This window comes from Electrona antarctica, assembly GCF_951216825.1.
Source record: "Electrona antarctica genome assembly, chromosome: 10".
Classification (NCBI taxonomy): domain Eukaryota; kingdom Metazoa; phylum Chordata; class Actinopteri; order Myctophiformes; family Myctophidae; genus Electrona; species Electrona antarctica.
In genome coordinates this window covers 41,903,479-41,917,949 of record NC_136791.1, presented here as the reverse complement: position 1 = coordinate 41,917,949, position 14,471 = coordinate 41,903,479, and the positions used below count along the sequence as shown (strand labels likewise).

At 43.1% G+C, this 14,471-nt stretch overlaps 1 protein-coding gene across 2 annotated transcripts in view; it reads left to right on the top strand.

The window, feature by feature from the left end:
* Window positions 1-14,471, top strand: part of rrp12 (ribosomal RNA processing 12 homolog) — a 29,992-nt gene that overhangs the window by 14,453 nt on the left and 1,068 nt on the right. For both annotated transcript variants that reach the window (XR_013790940.1, XM_079512068.1), the window contains exons 16-33: window positions 518-582; window positions 992-1,154; window positions 2,250-2,407; window positions 2,587-2,654; window positions 3,099-3,192; window positions 4,243-4,401; window positions 5,622-5,702; window positions 7,470-7,575; window positions 8,030-8,137; window positions 8,813-8,970; window positions 9,225-9,316; window positions 10,073-10,234; window positions 11,479-11,651; window positions 12,256-12,363; window positions 13,377-13,426; window positions 13,556-13,634; window positions 13,725-13,789; window positions 14,385-14,467. Coding sequence is in view for 1 of the 2 variants with exons in the window: in XM_079512068.1 (XP_079368194.1) it covers window positions 518-582; window positions 992-1,154; window positions 2,250-2,407; window positions 2,587-2,654; window positions 3,099-3,192; window positions 4,243-4,401; window positions 5,622-5,702; window positions 7,470-7,575; window positions 8,030-8,137; window positions 8,813-8,970; window positions 9,225-9,316; window positions 10,073-10,234; window positions 11,479-11,651; window positions 12,256-12,363; window positions 13,377-13,426; window positions 13,556-13,634; window positions 13,725-13,789; window positions 14,385-14,467 (1,972 nt within the window). In the remaining variant the exon portion in view is untranslated. The remainder of the gene's footprint in view (window positions 1-517; window positions 583-991; window positions 1,155-2,249; window positions 2,408-2,586; window positions 2,655-3,098; window positions 3,193-4,242; window positions 4,402-5,621; window positions 5,703-7,469; window positions 7,576-8,029; window positions 8,138-8,812; window positions 8,971-9,224; window positions 9,317-10,072; window positions 10,235-11,478; window positions 11,652-12,255; window positions 12,364-13,376; window positions 13,427-13,555; window positions 13,635-13,724; window positions 13,790-14,384; window positions 14,468-14,471) is intronic.

Sequence of the window (14,471 nt, the reverse complement as noted above, 5' to 3'; positions counted from 1 at the left end):
CCACCGAGTGGCGCGCTACGAGCTTGTAGGTCTGCTATTTTTGAAAAATCGAAGAACGACTGACATAGAAACATAGCTTTTTCAGAAAACTGTCAGGATGTAGAAGACATTTTTAGAATCTGATCTCAGGTCAAAATGGGTTAAATCGTCGCACGTGCTTGTTTCGTGCACACTCCCGCCGGTGACTAGCTGTGACTAGTGAGCTTTTTTTTATGCTACGTGTTCCGTGCGGCTCATGAGCAGACCCGGTCTTTGATGCAGACGACAACGCCTGCGTCACCCGCTCCCTGTCTGAATGGACCTTTTAGTATAATGAACAAAAAAAAGCATTTTATTGTATTGATGCCTGTGCTGCCAGTATGCTAGAAAATTGCAGTTTAAAAGTTCACATGTGCATTTTTTGCCTGTTCATTGCGGTTTAATTTAAATGTTCTCTTCATAAATTGAATAATATACTCACCTAAAACTGGTGGCATCGGTCAGATTCTAGTTTTCTTTCTTTTGATTTGTGCCGCAGCTGAAGCATTGGAACAAGCAGGGCAGAAGCTGGAGGCCAAAGTCTACCACACCTTACAGATGCAGGTGAGCTCAGATCTTCAGAAAACTGTTTTGATTTAGAAGACATTTGTAGAACCAGGTCCTCAGGTCTTAACCCATTCAGGCCTGACGTCGAAATAAAAAAAACGTTCGCTCTAAAAGAATATATATTCAAAGATTTGTGCCGCATTTTTACGATTTTTCAAAAATAGCAGACCTACAAGTTCATAGCGCGCCACTCGGTGGCGCGCTATGAGCTTGTAGATCTGCTATTTTTCAATAGCTAAAGTATAACATAATGCTTAGTTAAAACACCAAAAGGGGTTCCCACCCAGAATGGGTTTAAAGCTATAATATGACACACATGCGTCCTCAGGTCTAAATGGGTTAAGCAGCTATATCACGTGGTTGGAGGTGTCATGGCTCTCTTGTCTGTCTCCTCCTCTCCTGTCAGTTCTGGACCATGCTGCCTGGGTTCTGCAACGGGGCAGTGGACGTGCTGGAGTCCTACAAAGGCGTGGCCCGGACCCTGGGCGTGACCATCAACGAACGGCCCGACCTGAGACTGACCATCTGCCAGGCCCTACGCACCATCATCAACAAGAGCTGCAACACACGTAGGCATGCATGTACATACATACACACCTACTGTATGCATTCACAACTCACAAACACTTTACCAGTGTGTGGAACATACAAAAACTCATTTTGCTCAGGTGCTATTGTTCACATGACCCCCCCCCCCCCCCCCCCCCCCCCCCCATTTGTGTGTTGGCGAGGACCAATCTCTCTTTAACACTTTAAAATTGGTCTGTTCCTGCTCCCAGTTTGCTATAGAATGGTTTATCATTTATAGTTTATACATTATTTAAAGACGTAGTGAAATGGCCTTTTGGGGCATTTTATTTGATTTGGGCATGTTTACGTTCAAAGGAAGTAATTGAAATTGGATGTTTATGGACTTTTGATATAAAAAATGGTAATGTTCCCATTCTTTTGGCATGTTAGATATTCCCGTATGATGGCATATGATGGATATGCTCTAAAAGTGTGAAAAACGTAATTGTGCATAAGAAAAGTGACAGCCCTACAACAGGCAAACATGTCCAAACCTCAGTGTTAAAGTACAGACACCCGTGAGTGCCAGGAAGGTAATGGAGGCATAGACATAATTAGAAAGGTAGAAACCTCATTCGCCGCTGCAATTCATTGGCGCGACATGTATCGCACTGAGGGCGGAAGTGCGCTGGACACGAGCCATAGAGTTAATTTGGACATGAGCCATAGAGTTAATATGGACACGAGCCATAGAGTTAATATGGACACGAGCCATAGAGTTAATATGGACATGAGCCATAGAGTTAATATGGACATGAGCCATAGAGTTAATATGGACATGAGCCATAGAGTTAATATGGACATGAGCCATAGAGTTAATATGGACACGAGCCATAGAGTTAATATGGACATGAGCCATAGAGTTAATATGGACATGAGCCATAGAGTTAATATGGACATGAGCCATAGAGTTCTATGGACATGAGCGTCATGGCGGCGTCCATTCACGTGACTCGCGTCCCTTCCTTTCATTACGTTCCTTGGCACCAGCGCGGAAGCTTGCCCTCACTTTTGCACATACGCCCCAGAGTCTACCTTTTATATGTCTATGATTGGAGGCATGTTGTCATCACCATGTGCTTCCCTGTCTGTAGAGGAAGAGAAGGCTGAGGTGGCGCGCTTCTCCAAGAACTTCCTGCCCATCCTGTTCAATGTGTACAGCCAGCCGCCTGCCGAAGGAGAAAACGCTGACCCCTGCAGGATGGCTGTCCTAGACACCGTTAGAGTCTACCTGACCATCACCGACACACAGGTCAGCTATGGACACACACACACACACACACACATTTGTATTACTATACTTGTGGAAAATTGTCCTCACAATGTCTCTTTCTCAAATTCTAATACAAGAATGCATACACTCACACACACTATCCTTTAATAGGGCTGTGAACAGTGCTCAAATTAATCCATGATTCCTTTCCTCCTCAGATGACCTGTACCTTCCTGCAGAAAGCTACAGAGAGACTGGTCTCTGCAGGGACCACCGAGTTCACCCGGTAGGAACAACAGCCTAATGCCTTATTTATGAACATAGCAGATTTGCAAGCTCACAGCACATCGCAACGTGCCACACAGTGATCGTGTAGATCTGCTGTTTTCTGACACCCCCCACTGTACGACGAAGTATATTTATCAATGGTTTTGGTCATGCTCTTTTATTTTTATTTTTTAACCCATTTAGACCTCACCTTGAAATAAATAAAAAAAATCTTCTAAATCCTCCAGTTTTCTGAAATAAATATTTTCACGATTTTTCAAAAAATAGCAGATCTACAAGCTCATAGCGCGCCACTCAGTGGCGCGCTATGAGCTTGTAGATCTGCTATTTTTTAAATAGCTAAATTATAACATAATGTTTAAAACACCAAAAGGGGTTCCCGTCCCAAAATGGGTTTTAAAATCTACATTCTCATTTCCCTTGCGTTGCTGTCTCCTCTCAGCCTGTCGGTCATGGACCTGATCATCGCCATGGCTCCCTGTGTGGACGAGGCCAGCATGTCTACTACCTATGAGCTGATGAAGCCATATCTGGAGGTAAGAACCGGCGGAAAATATCTGTAACCATGGATTCCAAGCTACAGTTCCCCAACATGTTTAGTTACGCAGGCTACACTGTGTTGTCCTAAAACCCGGAAACGGGTCTGCAGTGGCTTCCCCTGTCAAATTAACCCATTTTGACCTGGGAACGATTCTATAAATGCCTTCTACATCCTGACAGTTTTCTGAAAAAGCTATGTTTCTATGTCAGTCGTTCTTCGATTTTTCAAAAATAGCAGATCTCGGTGGCGCGCTATGAGCTTGTAGATCTGCTATTTTTCAATAGCTAAAGCATAACATAATGCTAACACCAAAAGGGGTTCCCGCCCAAAATGGGTTAACTTTAATTTGAGTCAAAGGGGCTCACATCTGGCCAAATTTGGAGTTGACCGCGAGAAGAAACGATAAATAATTTGAGCGCATGCGCCAATGTCTTGCTACGCAATGAATAATACAAAGCACAGGAAAACAATACAGAGGGCCTGCATGACAGCAGAAACTGCAGACTCCAGTCAATCATAACATCATCAACAATAACATGACATCAGAGATCCTCAGAAATGCCACACCATATCATTACTGGACATTAGTCTTGTGTTTTTACTATAGGGTTTTAGATTTATGCAGGATGTTGTCTGTGGTGTAAGAGTTTTGTTGTAAAACATAAATTGCAATTTTTTATACTGCTAATAAAACTATACATGGCAACAATAAGCCCAATCCTGAATGGGTTAATTATTATCATTGGTAACACCTGTAAAGGAAGTAGGGAAGCAGCAAGGAAGCTTTACGTGACTGGGCTGCGACAAAGGTCTCAATTGTTCATAAATAATGTTTGTTATGAACTGGTCCAGCCGGCTCCATTCACTGCCATGTATTCATTGAACTTCCGGTGTGAGTTTGGCTCCCATGAAAGTGTCCATGAAAGTGTCATGGCGCAGCCCAGTCCTGTGACCATGAGTTATTCTGTGTGCATATAGCCCATGGACCCCAAAACCCCCCAAATTCCATTGCGAACCTTGACCTTTGCATTTAAATTGCGTCCAGACGAAGGAGCCGCGCATGCAGAAGAAGGCGTACCGCGTGCTGGAGGAGATGTGTGGAGGGGAGAGGGAGGAGTGCCGCTCGTTTGTCGTCACCAACCTGGAGTCACTCAAACAGATCCTGATGGCAAACCTGAAGCACGCCTCGTCACCAGCAAAGAGGGTAAGACCACCGACCACCGTGCACACACTACAGCAGTGGTTCCCAAACACCTTAGAGTATATATGAATAGAGACGGCACCCGGAGGAAACCCTGAGGAGAAATGGACATAGTGGCCGAATTTGGTATTGCAGCGTGGGCCCAAAAACATGAACACGCTGGTCCGTTGACTATCATTGTGCACGTTCACGATGACACGTGAACGCTGTTTCATGCGTGCAATGATAGTCAACGGCAGCACGTTCATGTGTTTGGGGCAAATCCATCCCAGAATGTACTCTGTTCCTACCCGGAAGGAGGAGTGAAATCGCCTCTTGCGCTTTAGAGCAACTTAATGCAAGTGGATGGGAGGAGAACTCGGGTGCCGTCTCTATTCATATATACTCTAAGGTCGGGACCCGTTTGTGGGTCGAGGACACATTTCTATCCCAGTCATTTCATGAAGAAATAAAATAAAAATCTATGCAATTCCATAAATTAGAAAACAAATGTTTAAGATGTAGTGAAAATTGCCGATCTACAAGCTCACAATGCGGTGCGGAGCGACGCGTTGTGACCCTGTAGATCTGCTATTTTCACTATGTTGGGTTCTGGAGGAATGTATAATTTCTCTTTTGGGTCACGGGCTGAAAGGTTTGGGAACCACTGCTCTAAACATCATAGTGACGTCTACCCCCCCCTGCGTAAGAGACTGCTAACGTTTTAGTCAAGAAATGGGCCACAGTTGCTCAATGTTGATTTATTTCACTTTTACAGTGACTCCCATTTTGGGCGGGAACCCCTTTTGGTGTTAGCATTATGTTATGCTTTAGCTATTGAAAAATAGCAGATCTACAAGCTCTTAGCGCGCCACCGAGTGGTGCACTACGAGCTTGTAGGTCTGCTATTTTTGAAAAATCGAAGAACGACTGACATAGAAACATAGCTGTTTCAGAAAACTGTCAGGATGTAGAAGACATTTTTTTTAAATCTGATCTCAGGTCAAAATGGGTTAACAGTTGGACAGTATTCTGGTCTGGAGCTTCCATGCAGTGGTCCGTCGTGACCATGGTGTAAGTCTGCAGTTTTCAACCCTTTGGTATCGCCCCAAAATGACCAGGCGTCCAGGCCTAAAACCTGAAAAGACAAGTCGAGTTTAGCTGGTTCTAGTGCGCGCGCGAGCGAGTGAGCACATGATCGTTGTAGTAAAATAATCTGATTTTCTTTTGTCTTCTGACTTCAGCCCAGACTGAAGTGTCTGATCCACATCGTGAAACATCTCGATGAACAACACAAGTATTTCATCACACAGCTGCTGCCAGAGGTACGAACTGAACTGTACACATCCTCACAGACACACACATGCTAGTCGTGTTCCTTACGGACACACACATGCTAGTCGTGTTCCTTACAGACACACACATGCTAGTCGTGTTCCTTACAGACACACACATGCTAGTCGTGTTCCTTACAGACACACACATGCTAGTCGTGTTTCTTACGGACACACACATGCTAGTCGTGTTCCTTACGGACACACACATGCTAGTCGTGTTCCTTACGGACACACACATGCTAGTCGTGTTCCTTACAGACTCACACATGCTAGTCGTGTTCCTCACAGACACACACATGTCAGTCGTGTTCATGTAGTAAGTAACCAAGTACATTTACTTAAATACTGTACTTCAGTACAATTTTGAGGTATTTATTTTGTAGTTTCCGGTTGTGCTCCACTACACCTCGTGTCCAAATCTTGTACTTTTACGTGGAGTAAAAGTACAATTATTTGAAAATGTTTAGTTACTAGTTACTTTGTAGATTCTGATTATTATTTCAACACATACATTAACCTCTTCAGCCCTATATACATTTCGGCCATTTGAAAATGGCCAATCTACAAGCTCACAATCTTCACTTGATTATTTCTACATTGCAGTATTGATACTTTTACTTAAAGGACAACTTTAGTTTTTTTCAACCAAGGTTCATGTTGAGTGTTATTTTTTTTATTTTTTTCATTTGCTGCTTTCTTTCTTTTAGCTATTTTTGGCAGGGGGCGGGGGCATTCGAACATGGGGCTAAATATGTATTAAAAAATATTTTTTTTTATAGCGATTCATTTTTTAACTATTTACTATAGCCACAAAAGATCACAGGATCTACTGAATGTGAAGGGGGTGACAAACTGACATATTATATTGAGCCTACAACACAGTATGGCAGCCCCCTATAGTACCCCCTTCACATTCAGTAGATCCTGTGATCTTTTATGGCCAGATGTAACTTCCTGGCTAGGGGTCTAGTAGGACTATAGTAAATAATAATAAAAAAAATGCTATAAAATTGTAAAAAAATACAAAAAAAATACATATTTAGCCCCATGTTCGAATGCCCCCGCCCCCCTGTAAAGAATAGTTAAAATCGCTAAAACGAAAAGAAAGCAGCAAATGAAAAAAATAATTACACTCATCTTTTACTTTCTCTAATAACCTAAAACATGAACCTTGGTTGAAAAAACTAAAGTTGTCCTTTAAGTAAAACATTTGAGTACTTTTTTCCACCACTGGCCACTTTTAACCTGGTATTAGCTTGTAGATTGTCCGTTTTCGTGCGATATGGTTACAACCAAGTATACAATAGATGCATGTCTTCTTTGACAGGTTAACTGAAGCGTGTCTTACTGTCTTCTGAGTGGTTAACTGACGCGTGTCTTGAAGTCTTCTGACTGGTTAACTGACGCGTGTCTTGAAGTCTTCTGACTGGTTAACTGACGCGTGTCTTCTGACTGGTTAACTGACGCGTGTCTTACTGTCTTCTGAGTGGTTAACTGACGCGTGTCTTGAAGTCTTCTGACTGGTTAACTGACGCGTGTCTTGAAGTCTTCTGACTGGTTAACTGACGCGTGTCTTGAAGTCTTCTGACTGGTTAACTGACGCGTGTCTTGAAGTCTTCTGACTGGTTAACTGACGCGTGTCTTGAAGTCTTCCGAGTGGTTAACTGACGCGTGTCTTGAAGTCTTCCGAGTGGTTAACTGACTCGTGTCTTGAAGTCTTCTGAGTGGTTAACTGACGCGTGTCTTCTCCTCCAGGTGATTATCTGTACCAAGGAGGTGTCGGTTGGAGCTCGTAAGAACGCCTACTCCTTGCTGGTGGAAATAGGAAAAGCGTTTGTCCGCATCTGTGGCAATACCAAAGGTAACGATTCCAATGTTCCATCGTTTATTTTAAGTGAAACTTTATGCTGCTGTCTGATATCTAGTCTCATATCACAACATTATGTAATATCCATATGTGATGATGTTTAAATCCGGGAAGGGGTGAAAGAGTAAGGTCACGGAGGCGATTATTCATTTCAGCATGATGTTTTAGTTGTTAGTGCATAAGGGTATAATTTATAAAGAATGCTAACCCATTCTGGGCGGGAACCCCTTTTGGTGTTTTAACTAAGCATTATATTATACTTTAGCTATTGATAAATAGCAGATCTACAAGCTCGTGGCGCGCTACGAGCTTGTAGATCTGCTATTTTTGAAAAATCGTGAAAATGCGGCACAAATATTTGAATGTATATTATTTCAGAAGACTTTTTTTTTTTTTTTATTTCGACGTCAGGCCTAAATGGGTTTAACATGTGGGTCTTGTTTCGCAGATGCTGTAGATCAGTATTTGGTGTTGCTGTATGCAGGGCTGACAGGCTCTGTCACCATGATCTCCTGCACCATCCTAGCATTGACCCGACTGGTGTACGAGTATAAAGGTAAGACATTTTACCATGGATGGATGGACTGTTTGATTGATTGATAGCACTTGATTATTCCCCCAAGGGTGGAATTCAGGATTTTTATTACAGCAGAATAAGATGATTAACCATTTGCTCCCCCCCCCCCCCACTCCACTCATATGTGGAGTGTGGGGTTGATGGCATGTCATTGTAGGCAAACATTTTGTCAATTGTCTCAAAAATAGCAGACCTAAAAGTAAAAAAAAAATTGTATTTTTGCCGCATCACACCATCTTACGATGAAGTCAAAATTAATTAGATAAAATTAATGAGAACATCAAATGGGCCTCAAGTAGTTAAAAAGTAGAGGTAGTACACGGTAGGCAATAAAGGAGTGTTATCGGTGGGGCGCTTCAGTCCATCAATGAAGGGGTGTGTCTTCTCACGCTGCGTTCACACGGGCAGATACAAAGATAGTCTATCATTCATTTTCAATGGAAGCCCAGCGACGTGAAGCTACGAATCAAATCTGTCGTTTGTAGCTGCTACAAAAAGATAGAAAGTGGCTTCAACTTCAGATACAAAGCGACAAATGTGCTGTGGATCTTTGTGGCTTTGCATCTTTGTACCTGCCCGTGTGAACACGGTTGCGGTGGTTGCATGGTTTTCCATGTGTCCAGTAGGAGTAATTCCTGTGTGTGTTCCACCCAGACACCATCGAGTCTAGCTCCATGGAACAGCTGCTGCAGAACGTGTGTCTGCTGATGACCTCTCGCACCAGGGAGGTGGTCAAGGCCGCCCTGGGCTTCCTCAAGGTCATCCTCTTCATCATGGACACCAAGACCCTGGCCTCACACGTCACTGTCCTGGTACGTACCATCCTCTTCATCATCATGACCACAAGACTGAATTGAAGTATATGTAGTTGCACCGCTCAGTTCGCACGGGCACCATTTCTTTGTCTATCTACACCAAATCTCTTCGGCGTAAATGGCCGATCTACAAGCTCTCAAAGCTGTGAGCTTGAAGATAGGCTATTTTAGCCTGTTCTTTTCCTGTGGCTGTCAGTGACTGTTCCCAGTGGCTAATTGTCGGTCTCTCTCTCTCTCTCTCTCTCTCTCAGATGGAGGGCATTGGAAACATCAAGGAGGACATCAGGAGACACTTCAGGGTCAAACTGAAGACCATCTTCACCAAGTTGATCAGAAAGTTTGGGTGAGTGGAGCTGTCCTCGACTAAACGCATGTCTTTGTCAACTGATGGTAATAGGAATGTTTGACTAACCAGTCAAAAACATTAGAAAAGTGTAGATCTACAAACTCGCAACACGTCACATTGTGAGCTTGTAGATTTGCTATTTTCAAATAGCTGACGTTTAAAATGTGAAACATGGTGTTTGCTGCATATAGTCATGTAGAGAGCAGCCTTTTCGAGTTGGTGAGGTTGAGAGAACTGAACGTTATTATTCATGACAATTAGTCGAGTATAATCTCGGGATGGTGACAGCCCTGTGTGTGTATGCGTGTACACTACGTTTGTGTGTGTGATGTAGATTCTTTTTTTTTTTTATGTTCTGTTTATTAATTTTTTGTTTTTTACAAATATAGAAGTAAATTGAGAAATACAAACAGAGTAACAAATACAAAAAAACTTAAACACAAACAACACACAAATTCCAAATCAAGACAACCAAAGAACATTCAAAACAAAACATATATATATATATATATATATATATATATATATATATATATATATAAAAACAAAAAAAACACTCCAATATAGTCAATGTACAAAGCAGTTCATGGTCACAAACATCATCCAGACAAGACAGGTTGGCTAGTCAGGCGACAGCTATTCAGGTTCAATCGGGGGCACAAGTGTAAGACGGTCAACATGAGATAGAAAAGGCTGCCATGCGCTACTGAATTTGGAGATTGAGCCACGCAATGTGTATTTTGTGTGATGTAGATTTGAGCTGGTGAAGAGCATGCTGCCTGCAGAGCACCACAAGGTGCTGGTGAACATCCGAAAGGACGAGTCTCGCACCAAGAGACAGAGGCAGGCGTCTGAGCAGCAGGACGACTCGGAGAGCGACCAGGACAATGACATGCCCAACGCTAAGGCCCAGAGGTTAGGACACTGTGCCTTGCCTGAAGCCGTGGTCCTGAATGAGGAATAGTTGACCCATTTAGGCCTAACGTCTTCTATATCGTGACAGTTTTCTGAAATACCTATGTTTCTGTCAGTGGTGCTCAATCTGTCAGTGGTGCTCAATAAGTTCATATTTCATGTCAAGGACCCCAAAAGTTACATGTAATTGGCCGCCGACCCCCATCTGAAAATATGTAGTTCCAGGGACCTCCCAGTAGCAAAGATTTGAGTTAAAATCACACCTGTGTGAACTGAGTGGTGCAAATCCCCCCCCCCCCCCCCCCCCCTCTCTCTCTCTCATTAGCAGGCAACAGTGAGGCACTATCTCTCTCTCTCTGTTTCTGGCACAACAGCGACACTTTTGGTACTCATTGGTACTGGTGCTCATAGTCACACACAAACACGGTTGAACACACACAAACACGGTTGAACACGGACATTGCTGTTCCTTGGAGTGATTGCACCACTCAAAAACCGTTCGCTCTGAAAGAATATATATTCAAAGATTTGTGTCACATTTTCACGTTTTTTCAAAAATAGCAGACATACAAGCTCGTAGCGCGGCACTCGATGCCGCGCTATGAGCTTGTAGATCTGCTATTTTTCAATAGCTAAAGTATAACCAAATGCTTGAAACACCAAAAGGGGTTCCCGCCCAGAATGGGTTAAAACTCCCATTACATTTTTTTGGCTATTCGAAAGTTACCGATCTATAAGGTTACAATGCTTTGCTATGGGAAGTGTTGTAGATGCTTGTAAATTGGTTCTGCATTTAAATGATGGCAAACGTAGGACCCTGTTATTGTAGCTAGTTGTCATAGTGACGTCTACCCCCCCTGCGTAAGAGACTGCTAACGTTTTAGTCAAGAAATGGGCCACAGTTGCTCAATATTGATTTATTTCACTTTTACAGTGACTCCCATTTTGGGCGGGAACCCCTTTTGGTGTAAGCATTATGTTATGCTTTAGCTATTGAAAAATAGCAGATCTACAAGCTCATAGCTTGTAGATCCAAAGTGGGTTTAGTACCGATAAACGCTTCGCCCGCGGCACAGCGCCGTGCCCCGCACACTGTCACCTTTTTCACCTTGGGCCTGTTTGCATGCCTGTATAGTTGTCCCTGGCACAATATATTTTCTGATGGGGGGGCAGTCAAATGCATATCGATGCATATCAGTTTGCCACGTGCATACGGTCAATTCCTTTGTCCCTCTCTTGGTCAGCATCGAGGACATCCTGGCAGACTCGGACAGTGACATGTCGGATGATGAAGGGAAGGTGAAAAAGGGCAAGAAGAAGGCAAGCAAACAGCCCAAGGGCCAGGCCTGGCTGAAAGAAGGAGAGGCCGACGAACCGCTCAACTTCCTGGACCCCAAGTCGGCCCACAGAGTTCTGGGTAAGGACATCTCTCAAGGTTTATCAACGTCATTTCAACTTCAAAGTACTTTATTTTCACTCCTATACACCCAGGAGAGTGTAAAAATTTATCCAGGTCATTTTTTTGCCTTCTCTCTCCGTAGTTCAAATCATAGTTCAAATGCCAGTCATACAATATATGGAAGATGGGAAGAAAAAAGGCGATTTCTTTGTATTCAAGTCAAAATCAAATGTATGTGTTATTGTGGTCAAATAAAATATGGCATGTGCTTGAACCGTCCAATTTCAACCAATAAGGACATCCACCCATGAGCCCATCAATCAATGTTCAACTTTTAATTATTTGTGTTCCATCCACGTTTATAAACGTAGATGCTCCGTAGAGTGGCAGCAGACGGGCGGCATATCGGCAGCGTGAGCATGCTAACACTAGATGGAGCTAAAGGAGTTCTGGATTCTGCGTTTCGCTCTGAGATGTGTCATGATGCTTAAGTTAGACAATGTTTTATCTGGACTCTAAATGAACACTGAGGTTTTTAGTGTTGTTTGATCTGCCGAGGTTGAGCATTGCACTACAATGAACAGAGGTCATGTGATTGTTAACGTGATTATGGTGTTCTCAGCCACCAACCCGGTAGGGAAGAAGAGCGCCAAAGTCCAGCATGGCTTCAAGATGTCATCAGACGGAAAGCTGATCATCACAGAAGACGACGAGGATGACAAGAATAAAGGTGAGGAATCTGAGGATGACGGTAGGCTGCCAGCCGTCAGTCTTTTTCTACTGACCATAAGGAGAAAAGCCAATAATGAAGAGAGTAAAGAAAACAGTCTTGATTCCTGACCTAGAATCATGGCTGTTCACAAAATGGACTTGGATAAATTGACCCTCTACTAGCATGTGGCACACCCAAAATAGCCAGTCTACAAGCTCACAACATACGTTTGTTTTAAGATTAAAGAATGTTTTTGAGTCCGTCAAACCAGCATTGGAATGCATGTTCAGAAGTATCTTCTACTGAGAATCTGGGATATTTCATAAAAGCCCAGTTTAAATCTATAAATGCACCACGTCTCTCTGTAGGTACGTACGTGTGTATGTACGGCTGTAATGCACGTAACTGGAGAACCGTTCGCCCCACCGACTTCAAATTCGACACACGCGTTCCACACCCCCGCAGGGAGTGCAGTGCCCGGTGTCGAGACGGCCGGACCCACGGTTGTCCAGCACCGCCACAAAGGCTTCTGCCCGGGCTCTGGAGCTGGCACAACACTCCAAATTTGGGCATGCCTGACAGAACTCCATATATAGGAATAAAGGGACACCGAGAGACAGATACAGAAATCTCCATATATGGGCATAAAAGGGACACAGACAGATGGCTTGAACGGGTACTCAGACACGGGTACAACGGGTATTGCATAGCCGGGTGGGGCATGGATCTCCAACTTCCATCGTTACAGACTCTGAGCTCTATAGCCGGGCACCAGTCTAGTAATTATAATTAGGGATGTTTTTTTTTGCTCCCGATCCGATTCTGATCATTTGAAAATGACTTGATAGGCCCCGATTTACGATCACGTGATCGGATCGGGACAACCAATTTTATACACATTGTCAATTTAGGCAATTGTTTTAATTACACAAATCACAGATCGGGACTTGGCCTAACAAAGCTTTCAGTCGTTAGATGTGTTTTTGCTTTAATGTAGTGCAGCTGTGTGACATTGACTGTACCCTCCACAGATGACGAGGCAGAGTTGAATGACATCCTGGGCGAGGCCGGGGTCAAGAGTGTGAGTACTTTGATCGTATTGACTTGCAACTCATATTAAGACTTTTTAATGGTGCTCATAAATAATATGATATAAATATTACTCCGCCTTTTGTTCCACACCTTTTTTCTTTTTTTTGAATCCCCTCAGAAAAAAATCCAGAAGAGGAAGTTCAAAGATGGCGACTTTGATGACGACATGGATGTTGAACCTCAGCCTAAATATTCGGGTATGATGGATACTTAAAGAAAGCTACAAAATGTTACTCTGTAAAGTGATGGTGTGTCAGTTGTCCTCATGGTGTCCTGTCTTTACTCAGCGGGAGGCAAGGGCATCCACAGAAAGCTGGGAGGCCGAGACTCTGGAGCAGATTACAAGTCTAAGGTGACACACACACACACACAATGGGGCTGGGCAATATGGACAAAATCAAATATCATACTTCTTATAGACCAGAATATGGTATTGTGATGATAAAACCCATTATTTCTTTCAAACGTTTCAAAAATAGCTCAAATGGCAGATCTAGAAGCTCACTTGAGCTTGTAGATTGTCTATTTGTGACTAAATTTGACTGAGGGACTGCCATTGGATTTCTTTTGAATTTTCTTTTTTTCCCATGTCATATGAAAGCAGGGAATCATAGCTTCAAATTGACATATTGATTGTTCAGTTGGACCCACCAGTTTTGGAGATATGGCTTTTAGAGTAATGTCTTGCAGAGAAACAGCGAGTTGAGAAAACAGGCTTGAAAGGTTCACTTCTGTGGTCTCTAACATTACACCTAGCTACATGTTTTAAGCATTCATTTCATTTTTACATGTCGATTTCAGCACTGACACTTATTTCAGACATGCTCTAGTACAGTGGTTCTCAACCTTTTTACACCAAGTACCACCTCAGATTTTATTTGTCACTCCAATTACCTTAAATGACACGTTGCAGTTTTAAGTGTGTTCTTTCCTTGGGTGTCTTTCAGAAGGGGAAGGGAGATGTAAAGATGAGCGGCCGGGTCGACCCGTACGCATACATCCCTCTGAAGAAGGAGCAGCTCAACCGCAGGTAT